The sequence below is a fragment of the Pseudorca crassidens genome, chromosome 18 (assembly GCF_039906515.1).
Source record: "Pseudorca crassidens isolate mPseCra1 chromosome 18, mPseCra1.hap1, whole genome shotgun sequence".
Taxonomy (NCBI): Eukaryota; Metazoa; Chordata; class Mammalia; order Artiodactyla; family Delphinidae; genus Pseudorca; species Pseudorca crassidens.
In genome coordinates, this window is record NC_090313.1 from 62,461,142 (window position 1) to 62,486,225 (window position 25,084).

Here is a 25,084-nt window from a genome sequence, read left to right on the forward strand (position 1 = left end):
CAGGATAAGAGGACACCTAGAAGGAGGGGGAATGCAGACTGAGCTAAGTGACAGCATCCACCACAACCAACCAAGTGCCTGGTGTATAGGCCGGGCACCCTTCTAGGCAGAGAACACATCTGTGAGCTAACAGGCTAGTAAGAAAGCCAGGTGTTGAACAAGTTAATGTGAGTACCCGCTCCCCACCTCTGACGGAAGTGCTATAGCCATCGGCCAAAACGAGTGTTTTCCGAAACATAGGGTGATCATGTCTCCCTCTTGGTACTGAAGGTAAGTGTTACATTTATGCTTCACTTCTATCAGTTACATACGACGTCACGGCATGCATTCTGCATATTAATTTTACCTTCATCTTATTGTTTCTCACTCATTTTGCCTATGTTCCTATTTCCTGATTTACTTTTTTTTTTTTTTTTTTTTTTCTGGTACGCGGGCCTCTCACCGTTGTGGTCTCTCCCGTTGTGGAGCACAGGCTCTGGACACGCAGGCTCAGCAGCCACGGCTCATGGGCCCAGCCGCTCTGCAGCATGTGGGATCTTCCCAGACCGGGGCACGAACCCGCGTCCCCTGCATCGCCAGGTAGACTCTCAACCACTGTGCCATCAGGGAAGCCCCCCTGATTTACTTTTTATCGTATTTTTGTAAGGTATCTTAAATCTTCCTCCTTAAAAAAGGACAGATATAAATCAATCATCTGTGTGAAACCCCAATGTTCACCCATGAGGAGTTACCCCACTCACAAATTCCTTCCACTATCATTTTTGTTGGCTTCACAAATTTGATAAAGTGCAAAACAGAAGCACTCATTTCATTCCTGGTTTCACTTTGGTAACCAGAAGACTGGAGGGAAGATCAAAGGTTGAGGCAACAACATGTTCTTTGAAATAAAAAATTAATATAACATGCTCTACAGCATTTCATGATAATTGGCTTTATTAACGTAGAACAATTAATGCTAGCCATAAAAGTATATCATTACATGTGTTATTATTACAAGTTAAAATTTATTCTCTGTTCCCTGTATTGCCATTTAACTGGAAAAAACAACAGACAAAACTTGTCAACCTTACAGTCCATTTGAAATTGATTCAACTGAAAGCAATTAGCTTGTTCAAGAATGACAATATAAAAGAAAAGTATACACTGGAATGTATTACATTCTGGCCCAACAAACAGGTTTGATTCATTCTGGCTCATAAAGCACGCTGACGGTGTTTATGATTTTGAAAATTCACTGAAACTTTTTGCCTGAATTGAATCCTCTGTGATGCATGTTCTTGAGTTCTACCCATGACTGCCACAGTAACAGTCCTGGGATCAGAACCCAAACACCATTGAAAAATACCAGGTAGACCCAAAAGTAGAGCCAATTGTTGGTGTTGAGGTTGGGGCTTCCCATAAGCCAGTCTGGGCAGAAGGTCATCCACCCGCCATACAGTTCACACACACACAGGGTGATCTGTATGAAATGCCTGTTAGAGAGAAAGAGACAAGGGATGAAACTGTCAGCAGCATCAACAGTCTTCCACGGCAGAAAACCTCCCTGAAGTTGGACCTCAGGTTTTACGTAGAGCTCCTTTGATGGGGCAAATTGATAATTAATGAAGACCCATGCTTTCCTTGGAGAAGCAATAGTGCCTTTCCTAGAAGATTATCCTCAGAGTTAAAGAAGGTCTCTTGGGTATCCTGTCCTATTCTTCGGAAGATTTGGTGAGGTCACAACTGACCCGGTAAAGAGAGACCTGGATGTGAATCTCTCTAGGAGCCGCAATTTCACCTGTTGTAAAAGGGAGAATAATAGTCCCTTCCTCGAATAATATTGTGGAGATTAAATGAGATATGTAGATAAAGCACTGTGCCCGGCACATATTCAACAATGCATATGTGTTAAATGTTTGAAATAATAAACAAATGGGTGCATGTAGTAAATCTACAACCACGATCATGGAGTCAAAGACATGGAAGGCACCCAGGAGAAACTTAATTCTTCCTGCCAACGCTCTATGTAAAACTGGGTGGGGGAAATTGGATTAAATGACCTTTGAGGTCTCTTTCAAATCTGAAATTTTATGATGAAGCTTTACATAAGACTTCTTCGTTGATCCAAGATGGTGGAAAATGGAATGCCGTTGTGCCTACTTGACACTGTTTTAGGGAATCGTCCCCAGGATAGCAATCTGTTTGTCCCAGGTCACCCCGTCCCTAAGATGGAGAGGAAGGAAAGGGAGGGAGGAAGCGGAGTTCAAAGTTCCAGGGTCTGATTGATGGATGGTTAATCTGCCATCTTTCTGTTTCGTCTCCTCACTCTTCTGCTTTCCTCATACCCTCCATAGCCTGCTTCTGGAAAGATTTCTTATTTATCTTGCATGTCTACCTCAGAGTTACATGAGAAATTTTTCTTTGTATCAAGCGGAATGGGAGTTTTCTAGAATGAGTTGGAGGGAAAGGATGCAAATATTACCTTTTGATTCTCCAAAATATTGGTGGCAAATCATCCAATGCTGTCACCACTGTGCTTGTCTATACAGCACCTAGGTTGTCAATACAATCATATTTCTCATATTTTTTTAATTTTGAATGGTCTGAGATTATCCTGGTGGCACCATGATCCTTAACTAATATCTAACAATTTTTGTTTCTAGTCTACTTTTTGTCTAACAAAGAACTCTGGTCATTATCCCCTCCAAATGTCACACTGGCGTTGGGACAGCTAATGTTCCTCCTCTTTTCCGTAGGACAGGAGAAGAGCACTTACCGATAATGTTTCCCTTTGACGATGGCATAAATGAGAACCAATGCCAGAAACCCTCCCAGGACGACAGTCAGAATTTCCAAAGACACAATGGTTGGATCCAAATAAAGCCATCTTGCGTCAGCTTTGCCATATTCTTTCCCTGAAAACAAAATACATTTTGTTACTCATCTGGCAATCATTTTTATGACAGAGGAAATGACCTTTTTTTCCCCGTTAGGAGGAGATAAAAGAGTAACTACCACTCTCTCTGTAGTCTTCATTATGCCTTAGTGGAAGGCAAGAGAGGCCCTATGACGAAAACGCATTTGCCACCGGACACAAGTAATAACAACAATATCATGTTATATTTGTAAAATGATTTGCATTTTCCAAAGTGCTTTCACATGCGTGCCCTCTTCACCCTCTCCCTTTTCATCGTAAGCAGCAGAATTCTACATCAGTTTGACACAGTCAGACTTTGCAAAGATAATCTTTAATAGTTATCTTGGTAAATGCATTATAATTCCTTACGTCAAAATTTCAACATGAAGTCTGTATTAGTTAGATGTGGGAAAATTATTATTAAGGAAATGTTTATAAAAAGACACATGTTTATTAGGGATTGAAGAGGAATTGAGTGCTGGGGAGGCAGCAGGGAGGGGAGGGGAGGAGAGTAACACAGCCTGGACTACAGAATGAATCCTAAATGGACAAAGGAGCATTTCGGTCTGCTACAGGGACAGAATTCACTAACACAGCTACCACGAAATTGTGCTGACCAGGGAGCAGGTGTGCCCTAAGAAATCTTTGAGGCCCCGTTATCAGGATGCTTACTTCTAGGAAGTACCATGAGGTCAGATAGTCTTTTTAGTGAAGGACCAAGGGCCATGCACTAGGTGAAGTCATATTCCCCTCCCTCCCTCCCTCCTTCTCTCTTCTTTCCTTCCTTCTTTCTTTCTTTCTTTCCTTCCTCCCCACCTCCCCCCCCCACCTCTGTCTCTCTTTCCTTTTTACTTTAACAAAGTAATACGTGCTGGTCCTAAGATCTCAAAAAACCAGAGGAAAAAAAACCCAAAAACCCTCTTCTCTCCCTTTAACTACTGTTCTCACATTACTTAGAAAAGGTATGAATGGTCAAAAATTAGCTGCGTGATCTGATTGGTCTGAGCAGCACAAAGCAATAGTCTCTTTTTTTTTACATCTTTATTGGAGTATAATTGCTTTACAATGGTGTGTTAGTTTCTGCTTTATAACAAAGTGAATCAGTTATACATATACATATGTTCCCATATCTCTTCCCTCTTGCATCTCCCTCCCTCCCACCCTCCCTATCCCACCCGCTAGGTGGTCACAAAGCACTGAGCTGATCTCCCTGTGCTATGCAGCTGCTTCCCACCAGCTATCTATTTTACGTTTGGTAGTGTATATACGTCCATGCCACTCTCTCGCCTTGTCACAGCTTACCCTTCCCCCTCCAACTTAAGTGTCCATCATCGGATGAACGGATAAAGATGATGTGGCACATATATACAATGGAATATTACTCAGCCATAAAAAGAAGCAATAGTCTCTTAATGGTTAGAGTTAGGATCCCTCCAGGGCCAGGGACAAAGGGTTCCCATGAAAGGCTGTCCCCAGAGAAAGGACACGCCAGTAAACACTATTAGCTATTTAATAAGATAACACACAGACACACGCTGAGCGGAGATTCTGTGAAAGGCCAGACGCAACTGGCAGACAAGGCAAAGCCGTCCAGCCTGTCCTTAGCCGACTGCCTGCCATGACCTAACTGGAAAACATCATAGTGAAAGTAAAAGTTTTCCCTATAAATTTAAACATAGATACAGGGCTTCCCTCGTGGCTCAGTGGTTAAGAATCTGTCTGCCAATGCAGGGGACACAGGCTCGAGCCCTGGTCTGGGAAGATCCCACATGCTGTGGAGCAACTAAGCCCGTGTGCCACAACTACTGAGCCTGCGCTCTAGACCCTGCAAGCCACAACTACTGAGCCTGCACGCCACAACTACTGAAGTCCACGTGCCTAGAGTCCATGCTCCGCAACAAGAGAAGCCACTGCAATGAGAAGCCCACGCACCGCAGCAAAGAGTAGCCCCCACTTGCTGCAACCAGAGAAAGCCCGGGCGCAGCAACAAAGACCCAATGCAGTCAAAAATAAATAAATAAAATAAATTAAATTAATAAAAAAAACCACATAGATACAATAGGTGAAATATACTATCTAGTGTAGCCAAAATCTAAGAAAATATCACAAGTAAAAGGTCAATGCTTTAGGAGCTAAGAGATTAGTGGGTGTTTAGACATTCACAAAAATAACCCCATTCATTCATTCTTTTTTTAAAAAAATTTTGATTTATTTATTTTTTGGCCACGTGGCATGTGAGATCTTAGTTCCCTGACCAGGGATCGAACCCATGGCCCCTGCATTAGAAGTACAGGGTCTAACCACTGGACCTCCAGGGAAGTCCCCTTCATTCATTCTTTAATTCAACAATTTTTTTGTAGCGTATAGACGCCTCTATGCTAGGTCTCAAGAATGCAGCAGCGACCAGGACACAAAGTCTGCTGCTGGTGGTTCATACTGTAGCGAGCTCAAACCATGTAATAAGTGACGGGGACAGAGAATAGGGACATGGAGAAAAGGCACTGCACAAGCTAGGAGATGAGGTGTTCTGATCGCTTCCTCTTCACCCTACATGCGAGGGAAGGGTTCCCGCCCTGGGCTCATGCGGTGGCTTAACACACAACAGATGACACTGGGCAGATGAGGTTGACGGCCGTTCCTTAGTCACAGAACACTCGCAGGCTCGGGGAGAAGCACACTGTGCCGCGTGGGGCTGCCCGAGGAACTGGAGTGAACGAGGAGGGACTGCGGGAGGTAACACCTCTGCAGTAACACCAGGGCGGGTGACCCCTGGTCCCCGCGGCAGGATGTGATAGGATTGTCTGAGTAATTCTGAGGGCTGGCAGGGAACTGAAGCCGGCTCCTCAGGGGTATGCAGGCACCGTGCTGGTTCCGGAGACCAGGAGGGCTGCTTGTCTAGGGACCTTATATGAGGAAGCAGGGTGCAGAGGGGCCTGGCACTTACGACATCTGAGGCCCTCTGGATTTTACCAGACGTCAAGGCACACATAATCTGGGATCTTAATCTCAGGCCTTTCTCTTAGTCCCGTACCTTCCACAGTGTCAGAAATCAAGGCTTTGGATTGGGATGAAGGTGAGGATGACCAGCAGGCAAGATCAGCGGGCAGCCCATCCTGATTTCTGTCCTGAAGGGCACCTGGTCCAGTCTCAAGGGCCAGTTGGATGAGGGTGTCATATAACAGGACCCCCGTGTGGCCTGTCAATTGCTCCCCCTTGGGGAAGTGTGTGACGATATGTATGAACTGAAACACAGCTCCCATCCCCTAAACCAAAAGGTCTCTTCTAAATTACAGAAATAAAGCACATTTGCACGAAAAAAAAAATTTCAGGGCTTACATCACAAGAGGCGAGCCTTGAACTGGGGGAGGGAGAGGGTATCTCGGGGAGGAGTTTGAGCAAAGGCCTGGGGCTGAGAGCGCTCGGTGTGTCTGAAACTGCAGGAAATTCAGCAAAGCTGAAGGAGACAGCGTGTGTGTGTGTGTGTGTGTGTGTGTGTGTAAGTGAAAGTGGGGTGAGGGGGGTGGGGACAGGCACTGGAAGCAGGCCCTGCTATCTGCTGGCCCCAGTGGATCAAGCCTCTGGCATCTCCTCATCTACTGCTTAACCTTGACCAACTCTTTGCAGGTTAAACACCTACAACAGCGAAAGGGCAAATAGAGCATTAATAAACCTGATGATGTGATCCTCATCCTTTATTTTGTGACTGACTGCCAGGCTCAGGAAGAGGTTTAGAGGGAAAGATGCACACGAAGGGCTGGAGGTTTCCAGTAGCCAAGCCACGGCTGTGCCCTTTGCCACAGAGTGGAGATTAGGGGCACAACTCTTCTTGACCAAACACAAGGCAGCCTCCTCCAAGCCCTCTTCTCCAAAAGGTCTCGACCTTGGGCTCTGTGCTTGGCCCACTTAGTCCAGTTTCAACAAGAATCCTGCTGCGTAAGTTTAGTGAAAATCCTTCACTCTTGGTCTCTGATCACTACCCCCAATCCCCAGTTTTATTGAGATATTACTGACATACAGCACTGTGTAAGTTTAAGGTATACGGCATAATGAATTGACTTACATATATTGTGAAATGATTACCACAATAAGTTTAATGACATCCATCATGTCATATAGATACAAAAAAAAAGAAAAAGAAAAAATATTTTTTTCCTTGTGGTGAGAACTCTTAGGATTTATTCTCTTAACAACTTTCAAATATGCCATACAGTAGTGTTAATTATGTGGTACATTACATCCCTAGTACTTATTTATCATAGAACTAGAAGTTTGTACCTTTTTTTAAAAAATAAATTTATTTATTTTTCTATTTATTTTTGGCTGCGTTGGGTCTTCGTTGCTGCGTGCAGGCTTTCTCTAGTTGCGGCGAGTGGGGGCTACTCTCCGTTGTGGTACATGGGCTTCTCATTGCGGTGGCTTCTCTTGTTGTGGAGCACAGGCTCTAGGCACGCGGGCCTCACTAGTTGTGGCACGCGGGCCTCACTAGTTGTGGCTCGCGGGCTTAGTTGCTCCGCAGCATGTGGGATCTTCTCAGACCAGGGCTCGAACCTGTGTCCCCTGCACTGGCAGGCGGATTCTTAACCACTGTACCAGCAGGGAAGTCCAGAATTTTGTACCTTTTGAACATCTTCATCCAATTCCCCCACTCCACAGTCCTTGCCTCTGGTAACCACAAATCTGATCTCTTTTTCTATGAGTTTGGGTTGTTTGTTTTTTAGATTCCACATATGAGATATTACAGTTTTTGTTTTTTTCTGTCTAGCTTATTTCACTTAGCATAATGTCTGCAAGGCCCATCCATGCTGTCACAAATGGCAGGATTTCCTTCTTTTTATGGCTGAATAATATTCCACTGTATATATACACCACAACTTATTTATCCACTCCTCTGTCAATGGACACTTAGGCTGTTTCCATGTCTTGGCTATTGTAGATACTGCTGCTACGAACATGGGAGTGTAGATAATCTTGATATCTGATCAAATTCCTCATCTCCCACCCTCTGTATCTTAATACCCTGGCCTGCCTTCAGCAAGGATCCTGTTGAGTCAGTCTATCAAGAGTCCCACAGCCTTGATGTTTCTTCTCAGTAATTTTCCATCCACTGACCCCAACCCTGCTCCTTGCCTATGAATCTCCACCTGTCCTTGTATTTAGAGTTGAGCCCAATCTCTCTCCCATTGCCATAGTCCCTCTTGAATAAAGTCTTCCTTACCATCTTTAACAAGTTCTACAACCTGCTGAATCAAAGGACAGTCCACAGATCAATATATGGGAGGCCCTACCCCAGACCCTCTGAATAAAAATCTGCATTTTAACAAGAACCCCAAGCAATCTGTGTACTTTAAAGTCCAAGAAGCACTACTTGACATTATCTACTAGATTTTCACTTTCACACTAATAAAGGGTATCTCCATTAAATGAATTTTCACTTTTTTTAAAAAAAATAATTAATTAATTAACTTTTGGCTGCGTTGGGTCTTCGTTGCTGCACGCAGGCTTTCTTTTTAGTTGCAGCGAGTGGGAGCTACTCTTCGTCTCATTAAGGTGGCTTCCCTTGTTGTGGAGCACGGGCTCTCGGTGTGCGGGCTTCAGTAGTTGTGGCACATGGGCTCAGTAGTTGTGGCTCGTGAGCTCTAGAGTGCAGGCTGAGTAGTTGTGGCGCACGGGCTTAGTTGCTCCGAGGCATGTGGGATCCTCCCGGACCAGGGCTCGAACCCGTGTCCCCTGCATTGGCAGGAGGATTCTTAACCACTGCGCCACCAGGGAAGCCCGAGTTTTCATTTTTTGAAGGTGAAAATGTAGACTGAAGATGACTGATAAAGATCGAATTAGATATTTGCATTTCATGGGACTGAGCCAAATCTGGGCTGTTTGCTTTCTCTGAGGCTGAGCAGGGCAGCCGGGGTACGAGGACAGTGACTTGAGCTGGAATTCTCAACCCCAGACTTCCCTAGCAATTCTCAAGCACAGTTTAATCTGGCAGACTCGCCAGAAAGCTGCACAGCTGCATATTCCTTAGCCCGTGGAACTGAGCAGGTGGTCTCAAGATGTGGGACTCAGGGCTTCCCTGGTGGCGCAGTGGTTGAGAGTCTGCCTGCCGATGCAGGGGACGCGGGTTCGTGCCCTGGTCCGGGAAGATCCCACATGCCGCGAAGCGGCTGGGCCGGTGAGCCATGGCCGCTGAGCCTGCGCGTCCGGAGCCTGTGCTCCGCAACGGGAGAGGCCACAGCAGTGAGAGGCCCGTGTACCGAAAAAAAAAAAAAAAAGATGTGGGACTCAGGCGCCCTGAGCTACCATGGCTAGGACCTGACAGACATCAAAGATAACATGTGTTTTGCTTTGGGAAGCACTAATTGTGGCTGACTCAATTCTCTAGAAGAGTTTTACAACACTAGTGGTGAACAGGAGTCCGGATCCTGGCTGGAGGACACGATTTCAGAATTGTGGGAGAAATGAGATAAACAATGCAGATTTTCAGATGCAAAATCTGAAAGAAGTTATCCTGCACAAGGCAGCTCTATAATAGTGGCAAAGAACCCAGTTGCTGCACAGCTCATTTATTTGTCAGTACTGACACAGCACATTGGAGGTGGTTGATACTGACTGACTGAATGTTGATTGATTTACAGCAACATGACGAAGATAGGGAAAACTAGTTAATATCTCTGCAGAGCAGGAAGATTTCTGGAAATTATCTACAAGACCATATGTATATACATATATATGTGTATATATATATGTATATATATGAAAGTTAATAATAAAAATATGGAAAACACCCAGTTTAAATACTGCAAACTCCTCAATCTGCACTCACTATAAACATTTGAAATTATAGGGCTTCCCTGGTGGTGCAGTGGTTAAGAATCCGCCTGCCAATGCAGGGGGACACGGGTTCGAGCCCTGGTCGGGGAATATCTCACATGCCGCGGAGCAACTAAGCCTGTGCACCACAACTACTGAGCCTGTGCTTTAGAGCCTGTGAGCCACAACTACTGAGCCCGCGAGCCACAACTACTGAAACCAGCACACCTAGAGTCCGTGCTCCGCGACAAGAGAAGCCACTGCCATTAGAAGCCGGCGCACTGCAATGAAGAATGGCACCTGCTTGCCACAACTAGAGAAAGCCCATGCACAGCAACGAAGACCCAGTGCAGCCAAAAATAAATAAATTAAATAAATAAATAAAAACAAAAATTTGAAATTATAGCTTTATTGAGATATAATTCACATGCCAGACCTGTGTTTTTAAATCTGTTTAAAGTGTATAATTCAACAAGTTTTAGTATATTCTCAGATTTGAATCACCACAAATTATGTAATTTTATAATGTTTCTACCCCAAAAAAGAAACTTGTACCCATTATCAGTCACTCCCCATTTCTGGCTTATGATCCCGTCCCCTCCCCACACACCCAGGCAACCACTAATCTATAATTTTTCTCTATAGATTTGCCTAACCTGGACATTTCATGTAAATAGAATCATACAGCATGGGTACAGGTACTCATTTAATTGACAGCCATACTTGCAATTAATCCCTCAAACATGGCAAATGCAAACGTTTTAAATTACTTACACAATGAAGCGATCAAGGCATCAGAATCTGTGATGTTTCCTACCAAAGACAAGTAGACAAAAGGGCCTTCCTAGAGAGAAGAAAACGAAAACATGCTCTAATTTAGCATCACAGCCACAGGATGGTACCACAGTGTGGCCAGCGTCCCCTGCCCTGCCCCACACCACACAGTCCCAGGGTGCGTGTGTGGGTTCCTGGAGCCTGGCTCCCTGAACTTGGAAATGGATATGTCCAAAGGGAATGTTTATATGTAATAAATGTCAGTTTTCAATGATTGGCATTATAAAATCAGAGGTGTGCCCTGATGGGGAAAATATAAGTTGAAGATTTTGCACAAGAAAAGAGCTTAAATGGTATATTAAATAAGCTAGACTCTGGGTTAGTCCAGGGATTTTACACTGTTGAGAAGCACCTCACAGTACTTCATTTTGTCTCACCTCAAAAAAATCCAAGATCTCTCTTAACAAAAGTGGCATTCAAATATCTATATCAGAGCCGAACTAGTTCTTTTTCCTGCACAAGGGCAAATTAGGAAAATTAGAAATGCTTACAGGCTATATTGAAAATTTAAGGTAATGAAATAGCTGCAATTATACTTTGAACAAATTTTGTTCCTGGTCAATACAACCCTTCTCATTTCTTTTTACCAAAACAATCACTTATGTGACATCAAAATTGTGTCTCCGCCTAATCCCCGAGGTCACTTCTGGTACAACTTCCCAGAGGCAACCACATTTAACCACTTCTGTCTGTAGTTCTGGCAACCGTTTTCATAACATGTAATATACTTATATTACTATTTCTTTAGACATTATCAACTGAAAATCATCCTGAAAAATTACAGTATAATTTATGCTGTTCCCCTTCCCCTTCCCTTCTTCCAATTTTTGATACTAGGGGAGGAAAAACTTCCTTCTATCCTCTTAGGTTCTGTAGCTGGCCTAAGAATTAACCGACATAAACAGATTAAAAAGAAAAGCATACATATCATATTTAATATTTTTACATGTACATGGGAGTCTTTGAAGGGAAAATGAAGACCTGAATAAGCTGTTAGGCCCCAAAACTTATATGTCTTTTTACACAAAGAACAATAAACTGCAGGGATGTGACAAGACCAAGGGGCTTGAGCTGAGGACAGTAAATTGTGAGAAAGTGACTAGGAGATACATGGGGAGAAAGTAATGGAAGACAAGGGTTATTTTGGTAGGTTTATTTGTACAGGACCACTTCAGCACTGACACCCAGTCCCCAGTGATAAGAATGTTCTTTTCTTCCTGGTAAAGGGAGGGCACCTTTCTCATGGGAAGTTCAAAGACCTGATTTTAGGTAGAAAGAGGGAGGTCAGAGAGCCCTTCCTGCATCTACAGTTTCTCAATTGCCTTCAGTTCAAAATAATCAATATGCCAAAGGGGTATATTTTGGAGTAGCGTATTCTGAATCCCTTTAATAGCTATATGAATTCTCTTTTTTTAAAAAAAAATTATTTATTTATTTATTTTGGCTGTGCCGGGTCTTAGTTGTGGCATGCAGGATCTTTAGTTGTGGCATGCGAACTCTTAGTTGTGGCATGAGGGATCTAGTTCCCTGACCAGGGACTGAACCCGGGCCCCCTGCATTGGGAGCTTGGAGTCTTACCCACTGGACCACCAGGGAAGTCCCTATATGAATTCTCTTTAATTCTTCTATTAGTTATCCAAATGTGTAACTTATGTAGTAAACTTTGGGGAATTCCCTGGCGGTCCAGTGCTTAGGACTCCTTGCTTTCACTGCCGAGGATGTGGGTTCAGTCCCTGGTCAGGGAACTAAGATCCTGCAAGGCGCTTGGTGTGGCCAAAAAACAAAAAAAAAGTAAAACTTAAAGCCTCAGCTTACCCACTCATCAATGTTGTGCAGTATTTGGACTTCTTACGATATCAGACAAGCATGAGAACACCCACCATCCTCTCTCCCTCTCCTCCCCATTTCCAACTCTCAACCTCTGTCCACTTTGCTTGTATGTTGTTGAAATTGACTGCATTTCCATTCAATCAACAGCATTTACAACATGGTGATTATGTAAATAGTGTTCACTGCAATGGGCCACAACTTCTTCCTCTACAAACCCCGTATTTTTGTCACTTAAGAAGAATGTGGCAAATGGAATATTTTTTCTTACACTCATACATTTCTCAAAATCAGGCTACATTTTATTTTATTTGTTTCATGCTACAGTTTAGTTTGCTTCATATCTGGGCCATGACTTTGTTATAAGATATTTTTGTTTATGCTACAGTTTGTAATTGCCTTTCTTCTTCTCTAATTGAGAGAAGAAACCTGACTTTCTCCCCATCTCATTAATACATCTTCCAGCTTTTTATCCATTCCAATCTTTGCTGAACAGAGGCTTTGAAACTGGTTTATTTTCTCTTTTCTTGACATTCTGAAAGTTACTTAATTGGTAAGTGTGGTTTATTACAGAGCATATGTAAAAATTATATTCCTTAAAGGAGATTTTAAAAAATTACATGTGAGATAAACAATGTTTTTAAACAAGAAGTACTCCCCATCCACTCTGCAACTCCTTATTTTCACCAATTGATCTTTTTTTTTTTTTTTTTTTGCAGTACGCCGGCCTCTCACTGCTGTGGCCTCTCTCGTTGCGGAGCACAGCCTCTGGACACAGAGGCTCAGCGGCCATGGCTCACGGGCCCAGCCGCTCCGCGGCATGTGGGACCCTCCCGGACCGGGGCACGAACCCGCGTCCCCTGCATCAGCAGGCGGACTCTCAACCACTGCGCCACCAGGGAAGCCCATGATCTTTTTATTTTTAGCAGAGCCATAGGAAATCCACACCACTTCCCTGGCATGACCTGGGAACTTTCTAGACAAAACACATCCACTGACCAGCCAGTAGGGGCCACAAGACTGAGCTGAATTTGATCCTCTCTAGGCCTCAGTACATCTATCTGTGAGATGAAGGACTTCCCAAAATTAGATTGTTGATCTCACCCTAAAACTAGATGTGACTTCCACTAGCAGCCTCTTCAACTGGGGCCATCAGCAAACATGGACACAGACGTCCAGTCTAGAATCTTTCCTCAGAAGCAATTCCCTGGGTAAGAGCAGCATGGAAACCTGGAATCTATAACATGCAGGGACCCAGGAGTGTATACCAAATTTGTTCCCTTTTATATCTACCTGTTGGAGTTCTACTCCTTTTTCAAATCCCAGCTCAAACCCTCCTTTTTCCAAGAAACCTTCCCAAACTTCCTGGTAAAAATTAATTTCTCCCTCTCCCTTGTTACTAAATTTGTGTTTCTGTAATCAACTGTCTGCTGGTGGTGGATCTCCAGTGCCCATTAGATCATACATCTTGGGGGCCTGGGATGTTGTCTTCTCTGTCTTAGAATCCTCAAGAACCCAGGGTGATATTTTGTGTCTGCTAACCTTGATTTAATGACAAGTCCATGTAATGAATTACTTAGAAAGAAAGGTGCCCTGTGGGGCTTTTAGAAGGCACTATATATTTCTTACTGTATTACTACTCTAAGTGTAAAGGCAGTATAGCATATAAAGTATAATGAACATATCCACCCTCCAAATGCTGATCAGATGTTACCTCCTCCAGGAAACAAGCCTTCACTAATTCTCTTGATAGGAGGTAGATGTCTTTCCTGAACAGAATCCTACTTATTTGTCTCCTCCTCAAAACCATCAGTTCTTTAGGGTAAGTCTTTGCCTTTGTCTCTGTATTCCAGATGCCTGATAGATGGGACATGCTAATAAATGCTTACTAAAAGAATAAGAAATAAAAGGAAGGGTGGAGGGAATGAGTTAAAAGAAAAAACAAAACACAAACCCAATTTAATTAGAAAATGGGCAAAAGAAACGAAGAGACATTTCACCAAAGAGAATATACAGGTAACAAATAAACATATGAAAAGGTGTTCAACATTGCTAGCCATCAGGGAAATGCCAATTAAAACCACAATGAGAGTACTTCCCTGGTGGCGCAGTGGTTAAGAATCTGCCTGCCAATGCAGGGGACATGGGTTCGAGCCCTGGTCTGGGAAGATCCCACATGCCGCGGAACAACTAAGCCTATGCGCCACAAGTACTGAGCTGCGCTCTAGAGCCCGCAAGCCACATCTACAGAGCCCACATGCCACAACTACTGAAGCCCACATGCCTAGAGCCCGTGCTCCACGACAAGAGAAGCAACCACAACGAAGAGTAGCCCCCACTCGCCGCAACTAGAAAAAGCCCGCACACAGCAACACAGACCCAAAACAGCCAAAAATAAATAAATAAGCCACAATGAGATATTACTATCTATCTGTCAGAATGTCTAAAATAAAAAATAGTGGCAGTACCAAATGCTGATGGGGATGTGGAGAAAATGGATCACTCATACATTTCTGGTGGGATGAAAACGGAACAGCCTCCCTGGAAAACCTGAGTTTGGCAGGTTCTTAAAACTAACATGCAATTACCATATGATCTAGCAATTGCACTCGGGCATTTATCCCAGAAAAATAAAAACTTATGTTCACACAAAAACATGTACACAAATGTTGACAGCAGCTTTTTTGGTAATAGCTAAAAACCACATGTACTTCAAAAGGTATATGGTTAAATAGACCACGGTACATTTATACTTTGGACTACTCCCCAGCAATAAGAAAGAACCAGCTACTGACACACTCAGTACCTTGGATGGATCTCCAGGGAATCATGCTGAGTGAAAAAGTCAACCCCGAAAGGTTACATACTCTATAATTCCATTTATATAACACTTTTTGGAATGATAAATTTTAGAAACGGAGGACATATTAGTGGTTTCCAGGGTTAAGGGGTGGAGGGAGGGGAAGTGCAGGTAGTTACAAAAGAAAAACACTAGGGATCTTCATGGTGTTGGAACTGTTCGGTATCTGACTGCTGTGGTTGAATACACCAGCCTACCTGGTACAATGGTGTAGAACTTAACACACACACACACACACACATAAGTGCAAGCACAACTAAGGAAATCTGATTAAGGTCAGTGGATTGTCAATGTCAGTGTCCTGGCTGTGATATTATACTATAGTTTTGAAAAACATTACCATTGGAGGAAACTGGACAAAGTGCACAAGGGATCTCTGTTATTTTTTAACAACGGTACATCAATCTCTAAATTGACCATAAAGTCAATTATTTCTAAAAAAAATTATTAAAAAACCCAGACAGGTAGAAAGAGAGACATGGAAGAAAGAGTAACATTACTAATTAATAACATTAAACAAAATCGTCAGGACTTTTTTTTTTTAGAGTAAGCTGGGCCCTGGCCTCAGACAGCTTGTTATCTAGTTGTGTTACACTGACATTCTGCTCAATAATGATTGGAGGAAGAGGAGGGAGCAGTGGCTGGGACAGTAAGGGAAGACTTCCAGGAGGAAGCGGGCCTCTAGGCCTGTGTACAAGCTGCTCTTCCACCTAGAGTACACGTGCCTGGCTTTCCACCCACCCCCAAAAAGTATGTAAATATTATGGATTTTAAAAATCACGGTAAAATATACATAACATAAAATTTACCACTTTACCCATTTTAAGTTTTAAGTATTCAATTCAGTGATATTAAGTACATTCACACTGTTGTGCAACCGTCACCGTCATCCATCTCCAGAACTTTTTCATCTTCCCAAACTGAAACTCTGTCCCCATTAAACAATAACTTCCCACTCCGTCTTCCCCCCAGCCGCCGGTGGCCACCATTCTATCTCTGCCTCTAGGACTCTGACTACTCTAGGTACCTCATTTATCTTTTGTGTCTGACATTTGACTTAGGATAATATCCTCGAGGTACATCCATGTGGTAGTATGTGTCACAACTTCATGTCTTTTTCAGACTGAATAATATTCTATTGTATGTATACACCACACTTTGTTTATCTATTCATCGGCTGATGAACATCTAGGTAGGTTGTTTCTACCTTTCGGCTACCATGAATAAGCTGCTATGAATACTGATGTGCAAGTATCCGTTTGAGTCCCTAGTTTCAGTTCCTTTGGGTATTTAGGTAGAAGTGGAATTGCTGGATTATATTTAAAATTTTTTTTTTAATTTTTTATGTATTTTATTTGTTTTTTGGCCACGCGGCATTTGGGATCTTATTTCCCCGACCAGGGATCGAACCCGTGCCCCCTGCATCGGAAGCGTGGAGTCTTAACCACTGGACTGTCAGGGAAGTTCCTGTTTTACTTTTTGAGGAACCCTCATGCTATCTTCCACAGTGGCTGTACCGTTTTGCATTCCCAACAGCAGTACACCAGAGTTCCAAATTTCTCCACATCCTTGCCAACACTCGTTATTTTCCTTTGCTGTTGCTGTTTTTCACAGTAGACATCCTAATGGGTGTAAAGTGGTATCTCATTGTGGTTTTGATTTGCATTTCCCTAATGACTACTGATCTTATGGCTTATTGGCCATTTGTATTATCTTCTTTGGAGAAATGTCTGTTCAAATATTTTGCCCATTTTTTAACTGTTTATTTGTTGTTAAGAATATAAATATTTTTCAGTGGAGAGATCACCACTTGGTACTTGAACTTGATGGGCTAGACTGCCCCATGGGCATGATTAACCGATTATTCTGCTAAAGTCAAAGCATTTGGCAGAGCAGAGTAGGGGCCACTATCAAAGGGCAAGATCTGCCAGTCCATCATGGGGAGCAAGGGGTCTGCAGCGAATCTTGAGTGCCTTTACTCTCTTGTCACCTGATAAACTCCTCTGCAGTCTTTATTTATTTATTTTTCATTCATTCATTCATTCATTTATTTTTGGCTGCACTGGGTCTTTGTTGCTGTGCGCGGGCTTTTCTCTAGTTGCGCCGAGCGGGGGCTGCTCTTTATTGCGGTGCACGGGCTTCTCATTGCGGTGGCTTCTCTTGTTGTGGAGCACGGGCTCTAGGCGCGTGGGCTTCAGTAGTTGTGGTACGTGGGCTCAGTAGTTGTGGCTCGTGGGCTCTAGAGCGCAGGCTCAGTAGTTGTGGCGCACGGGCTTAGCTGCTCTGTGGCATGTAGAATCTTCCCAGACCAGGGCTTGAAGCCGTGTTCCCTGCATTGGCAGGCGGATTCTTAACTACTGCGCCACCAGGGAAGCCCACCTCTGCAGTCTTTAAAACCCCAGTGACTTCTTTCCACTGTGCTACCTCTTGACCTGGACACAATTTTACCACTCACTTACCAGACTGCACAATAATGGTTTACTTTTCTGTCCGTTTCTCCTTCTAGCAAAGCTCAATGGCAGGACCAGGTGTTGATTAATGTAATTTACCTGGAATACATGGATGGTGAGCTTTAACAGACAATCCTAGGCTGAATCTGCAAACTTTGTACAGCTATCCTTGAATCATGTAGAATTGGCCGGGTCTCCTAATTTCTCTGTCTGCAGTTTTTTCTTAGCTATAACAGAGATGAAATGGATCCAGACACATGGTTTTCAAAGGTCTTTGGGTAAAACATTCTCTATATGGAGAAAATGCTCTTGTGTGAAAGGAGAAATAGGATGGCCGCAGACTTGGGGCAGGTCTGGGGGGTCAGTGTAGACCTGGATGGTGCGATGGGTCTTCACAGGAACCCTGCCCTCGTGCTTTATGTAAAAAGGGCGCCGAACAGAGGCACACACACTTGGCTTTCCTTCATGACATAGGCCATGTAACGTTAGCATTAGCAACTACCTGATTCTTCCCCCAAAACAACTCTAAGGGCTTCTAACCCTTCCCTACACCGTCAAGTCCTGGTATGTCGCACCACAGGAAGGACATTGAATTTAAAGCCAGGAAAAGAACAAAGTGAAAAGGGGTAAGGTGTCAATATCAGGGTTCCAGGGAACTGATGTTCCATCTCTGGAAGGTTCTGTGATTCTAGGCTTGGTCTGATCTTATCCTGTAAGGAACTCACCATGAGAAACGTAAATTGACAAACACAGGCCCACTACTATCTGCTGCTGAATCTCCACCAGTAGTAGACTCAATGCAAAACTGAGCAAATCAGGGCCACAAGGCAGTGGTCCAGCTTCAGAATGAGACCAGCTCTTATGAGCCTAAAGATTCTTTGGGGGCTTCTGAACCAGATCTGTTCTAAGCAAACAGGCCTGAGATGGAAGTCCCTGGAAACATTAGTTGCTATTTGCCAAGGGTCAAAATTATCTGTAGAGAATGGAAACAGACTTAGTTCCTCCCATGAATTCACATTTTATATCAAATGAGCCATAAAGCACTCTTTCTTCCCCCTTAAAATTATTTCTAGGCTCTGGAACACGAAGTTTATATTAACTTGCAGAATAAGCTTGGAAGGTTATCAGCTCCAAAAGTCTTTAATCATAGTGTACGGTGAAGAACTAGCCAACCGGAACTAAAATTCATGTTTGAGCTCAACCGCTACCTGGAGATTTTAAGGATCAGATGAAAGGAGCCTGGCAAGCAGCAAAGGCCGTCGGGAGGGTGTTGCTATAACTGGGAAGTAGGGCTTGAACCGGTGTACGGGTGAGAGCCCCGTGCTGCGCGCTGGAGAGCTGGGTGAGCTTGAGCAAAAACAGGGACAGTAGATTTTATTTCTTACAGTCCCTGCTACCTTGACCTCGCTGAGCTTCAATTCCCTAATCAACATAAAGGAACAGAGTAAAGCTCTCAACAGATGTTTGATGTATGAATGAAAGAGTGGTGAGCAGTGTTAGACTAGATCCCCATCTTCACCTTTTCAGAGTGCCTCTTACTGACTGGAAGCCCGGAGTGCAGCACTTGCTCCACTGACCTCACTGGTGAGGTCGATGAGCAGCGGCCTGTGTGGGTGCCTGTCAGGAGAGGGTCAGGTGTGGAGGGAGGGGCCCCATGGAGGATGGTGGGGTCAGAGCCTGTTTAAGCCCCAGCCTCTCCAGTGGGAACGGGCTGTGCGTCCTACACCTGCCGGTGCTCATCAGCCCTGGGAAGAGCAAGCTCGTGGCGACCTCCAGGGTAGATTCCCTGAATGACTGGCTGGGCATGAGGATGTCTTCAAGAATTCCTGTGCTATTATTGTAGTAATTCCTACCATCGTCTGAGAGGCAGACACCTGTCCCCTAAGAAGCACAACGTGACTTTTCAGAGATAGGCTTACTCAGGACATAGGAGCAAAATGATAGGCGGTCTGGATTCCCGTTAAAGGACTTGAGCAATAACAAAAGAAAAAGGGGGAGGGAGGGAGAAGAAGAAAAAGCAAGTGCATCAAAATTTGAAAACGCCAAGCCTATTCATTATACTATTATCTCTACATTTGTGAATGTTTGAAATTTTTCACAGTAAAACTTAATTTTAAAAAGATATATAGCACCTTGTCAGAAAAGAACTGTTGCCCCTCGCGTTTCTGGATTCCTGACTCAGGACCCCGTGGTCCCAGAGGCCCTTGGCCTTCACGCTTCTAACACACAAGTGGGGCCCCCGGACCACGGTCAGGAGCACCTGGGACTCCACAGCCTGAGCTTCAGCTCTCCCAGGATCCCCTCTAGACCCCAAGCAGCCTGGGTGTTGGGTCTGGATCAACTGGGGCTGGCACAGCTGAGGTGAAACCAGATGAGGGGTGCAGCACACTGCATGCAGAGCGAGCACAGCACAGCAGTAAGCCGTTTGCTATCCTTTTCCCCTTCGGATGCACTTTAATATCAAACAAACCGGTGTTTCAACAGTCACTGCTATGAGTCTCCAGATTACTCCAGCCTCAATAAACCACAGGGCAAACCTGCTCACCTTCTGCCAGCCCCACAGTGTCCTACACACACACAGACACACGTACACGGACACACGGACACTTGCACAAAAGGGATAAAAAGTAAGGAGAGCCAATGGTCATGACCAAAAAAAGAAAGGGAAAAAAGCTCTCATTATTCACACTCCGTTTTCAAATTACCTATGCCCTTCTGGTGAACGACCAGCCATCAAAATGCCAGCCCTGGTGTCTGGCTCTGGGTGACACGCTGAGAGAATTCTCTCTTGTTGTCCAGTTAAGTCTGCAGAGAAGCTGTGCAGAGTGGGCTTTTGCAAATCACGCTGATAAGGGCCTTTTCCTGTCACAGCTCACCTGTCCTACCCAATGTCGATGCTCCCAACACCCACGGCATGCTAACTTTCCAACAGATTTTTCTTTACTCTCTGACATCCCTTCTAGTGGTGTACATTTACTATTTTAACTAGTAAAAATTATTAAAGGGATACATGCTGAAAGTTAAAAAAAAATTACGAAAGCCTATAAAGTGAAAGGTAAAAGTCTCTCTCCTGACCCCCAATCTCATCCTCATGAGATACCATTGTTGAGCTCCACAGTAGCCTTCAAGAAATTTTTCATGTATATGTTATTATGTAGCTACAAATACTTAAAATACTTTCTCCCTGCCATCAGTTTTTCTACTGTTAACCTAGAGGGTGATGAGGAAAATTCCACAATGTTTATTGACTTAAAAATTTTTTAAGTTCTGTGTATCAGGAATTTTGGTTTAAAAAACATAGGAAAGTTCATACTAGATGCTCTAAATTGTGACCGAACTATACCTATCTAATTGAGTTGCCAACAAAATCAGCTTAAAAGCTAAAATGTATCATGGCAAATAAATTAAGTAACAGAGGTCAGTCTATTTTTCACTTAAGGTATTCCAGACATGTAATTCTAACAAAGGATTTTATAGACTTTAAGACAGCTACAAGTCAAAGCTCAGATTAAAAAAAAAAGGGTGCTTGAGCTGGGCAAGCTTCTACTATCTATAATTCAACAACCACTTTGTAGAGAATGCTCAGTTTACTCATTTCACCCTTAAAGAAAAATTTAGCAGCAAAAAGGCTTTATAGAAATAAAAGAGAACATACATTTTCTGTTTTGTAATTTGTGTTTGTATTTGTAAAGGCTGAACTTATACTTAAATATATTTGTAAGTTTTTTTTTTTAAGGTGCATTTGGATGAAGAACCAGAAAAACAGTGCAACATGAATTAAGAGTGGGAGAAAAAAGTGGAATAAGAATAGAATCAGTACATAAATCCTGTCAAAATTTATTAGCATTTTCTGATCTGACTCACAAAACCTCCGTCTAATCAGACTTGATTTTTCCATATCATGGCAACAGCATACATCATTGTTTCTGGAAGGATCAGCTGCTTCAGCCTCCTACAGTACCTCAATGACAAGGCTTTAGTGACTTCATAAATATATGCTGCCCAGCTGTCATCCACTTAATGAGATGACGACTTCCATTTGACGGAACCTGTCCTAGCAGATGGGCTGTCGCCTGACATTAACAATGGACCATGCTGGCCCTTTTGTGGACTTCAGGAATCATACAGCCACACAAGTCCTATTGTTCCTACAACATAGCAGCTTAGTGTTTGATTTAGGACTTAAAGAATATTTCTCCCGTTTTAAGAATATACCCTTCTCTGCTGAGGCAGTTGTTACTTCTTAGAGATTTGAAAGCTTCCAAGGCTCATCTTAATTGGACATGTGTATTACCACATTATTACATAGGGATGGGATGAAAATTAAAAGTTAATCCAACTAAAGGGTATGGCGAGGAGGGGTCACAAAAGGGACAGAGGAAGAATTAACATTTACTGAACTCTGCTAAACGCCAGGCACTGTGCCGGTGCCCTACATCCTTGCTATTCAAATGTGGTCCACAAACCACAGCATGAGCACCTCCTGGGAGCTTGTGACAAATGCAGGATCCCAGACCCTATCCCAGAAGTATGGAGTCAGAGTCTACATTATAAAATGATCCCCAGGTGATTACTATGCACAGTCAAGTTTGAGAAGCACGGCCCTAAATTACAAAGCTTTATTTAATCCTATAATAACCATTTGAAGAAAATATTATTTCCATACTTTATAGACATGGCCCCCAAATTCATGTTGAAATCTTTCCCCCAAAAGATGATGGTATTAGGAGGTGCTTAAGCCTTGAGGGTGGAACCATCATGAATGGGATCAATGCCTTATAAAAGAGGCTCCTGAGAGACCCCTAGTCCCATCCACCCAGGTGCCAGCTATGAACCAGGAAGCAGGTTCTCAGCTGACCATGCTGGTGTCCTGATCTCGGACTTCCAGCCTCCAGAACTGTGAGAAATAAATTTCTGTTGTTTATAAGCCACCCAGTCTGTGGTATTTTGTTACAGCAGCCTGAAAGGATTAACACAATAAGGAAACGAAGACAGAAAAAAAAAAGTCCTTTCTTCCTTTTTTTTTAAACATACATTTCGCTTTTCATTTTTCTTTGCTGCCTAAAGGGTTTAATGCAAAATACGAGTCTTAGCAAACTATGAAATAAATAGTTGTACATTTTTACTATTCTCACTGTAGTGAGAATCTTGACTTTTCTGTACATGCTCTGCAGACTCCTCAGCCTGTACTTCTCACACACGTTTAATGCACATATATTCCATAATGCACATATAGTCCTTCCTTCCCCTCCGCATGACAGAAAGGGTTTTCAGCAGGGAAAGGGGTGCTGCCCAAGGTTTCACAGGTGGGAAATGGCTGGGCCAGCTGCACCGTTGGACCCCAAAGGCCATACTCTTCCCACCTGTCCACTCTGCCCCAGGCTTCTTGAATAACAGTCAGACCTCCTCTGTAACAGCCCTGCGTAACCAGCACTGCCCTTGAAAGGCAGCCTGTGGCGTGTGTGAGGGTGAGTGACAGGACAGAGAAGCACCAGGAAAACATGTCGTGAGAAGCAGTGGAGCTGTTTCATAGACCCGGGATTCAACTTCCCCTTGGGTTACACAAGAGGGCACAAGTAGGACCCTAGAAGTCGAAGTCACAAGGAGGCTAATTTTAGCTCAACATAAGGAAACATTTTCTTGTAACTAGAGCTATTCTATTTTGGAAAGACGGCACTGACAAAGTTTTCAAGCAAAGGGTGGATGACCCAACATCTGTCTGGACTATCAGTACAATCCCTATACAAGGGGGAGGCTGGCCTACTTGGCTCCTAAAGGCCTCAACTATGGCGGCTTTCTCCCCTTCCACACACAGTACTGGGCATTCCTTTATTTTATTTTATTTTCTTAATATCTTTTGGCCACGGGACATGTGGGATCTTAGTTCCTTGATCGGGGATTGAACCCGCATCCCCTGCATTGCAAGTGCAGAGTCTTAACCACTGGACCGCCAGGAAGTCCCTGGGTGCTCCTTTAGATGTGTGGGTCCCGATGCATGCTGTGCCCAGCATGACTCCGCCCCCAGTTCCCATGGGCTGGACCGTGTTCTACACTGTGACCGCCACTCCTTTGGCTGTAGGTGATTGGATGAGAGGATCAGGAGGGACGAGGAGGAAGACAACGCATAGGCTGGGGCCTGGCCTTCAAAGAAGCCTATCCAAAATGCCACACTCAGACACAGAGGAGCTGGGCTCCTGAAACTCTTACTCTCTGGAACACAGATTCAGAAACAGGGAATGAATCCAATCAGACTCTGAAAATTAATATGTAGGAGAGGTCAGGAGAGGCCAGGAGAGGCCAAGAACAAATCAACATTATGAATGAACTCAAGTTACTAGGAAACATGGTGTATTCGTTTGGTTGGGCTGCCACCGAAAAGTACCACAAACTGGGTGGCTTAAAACCACAAATACTTATTGTCTCACAGTTCCGGAGCCTGGATGTCCAGGATGAAGGTGTCAGCAGGGTTGGTTTCTTCCGAGGGCTGCAAGGGAGACTCTGTTCCATGCTCCTCCTTCTACACCTTCTAGGGGCTTGATGGCAAACTCTGGCATTCCTTGGCTTGTAGGAGCATCACTCTGATCTATGCCTTCATGTTCACATAGTGTTCCCCCCGTGTATATGTCCCTACCTCCAAATTCCCCCCTTTTATAAAGACACCAGTCGTTATTAGGTGAGGAACCATGCTAATGACCTCATTTTTTTTCTAATGACTTCACTTTAAGTTAATTACACCTGTAAAGACCAGATCTCTCAACAGGGCCACATTCTGAGGTCATGGGGGTTAGGACCCCAACATGAGTCTTTTTGGTAGGGACACAATTCAACCCATATTCAACCCACATGGATATGGGTAGAGGCTGGACTTCCCAGCCTCAAGAACATGAGAAATAAATGTCTGTTGTTTAAGCAACCCAGTCGGTGATATTTTTGTTATATCAACCCTAGCAGACTAAGACACTAAATGCTGGTGAGAATGTGGAGCAACTGGAATGCTCAAGTATTGCTGGTGGGAATGGAACATGGTACAGCCACTTTGGAAAAGAGTTTGGCAGCTTCTACTCTAGTTAAAGAATCCCACTCGTAGGCATTTACACAGGAGAAATAATATATATGCCCACACAAAGACTTAGAAGTAGATACCCACAGATGCATTATTTATAACAGCCCCCAAACTAGAAACAACCCAAATGTTAACTGGTAAATGGATAAATAAATTGGGATATAGCTGGGATACTAGTCAGCAGCAGATCATGCTAAATGAAAGACTACATACTGTATGATTTCATTTATATGAAATTCTAGAAATGGCAAAACTTTAGTGACAATAAATCAGATTAGTGTTTCCTGGGGCCAGAGGTCAGGGCTGGGATCATCTACAAAGGGGCATAAGAAGACTTTCAAAAAGTG

General features: G+C 43.6%; 1 protein-coding gene across 2 annotated transcripts in view; it reads right to left on the bottom strand.

The window, feature by feature from the left end:
* Positions 1-25,084, bottom strand: part of EBPL (EBP like) — a 94,586-nt gene that overhangs the window by 50,833 nt on the left and 18,669 nt on the right. The window contains exons 2-4 of one of the 2 annotated variants that reach the window (XM_067713968.1): positions 10,478-10,547; positions 2,756-2,894; positions 916-1,472 (exon numbers count right to left, since the gene is read on the bottom strand). In XM_067713968.1, the coding sequence (XP_067570069.1) occupies positions 1,232-1,472; positions 2,756-2,894; positions 10,478-10,547 (450 nt within the window). In that variant the 3' untranslated portion in view covers positions 916-1,231. Of the gene's footprint in view, positions 1-915; positions 1,473-2,755; positions 2,895-10,477; positions 10,548-25,084 lie in introns of those variants that run through there. The other variant, XR_010937097.1, reaches the window with a different exon arrangement.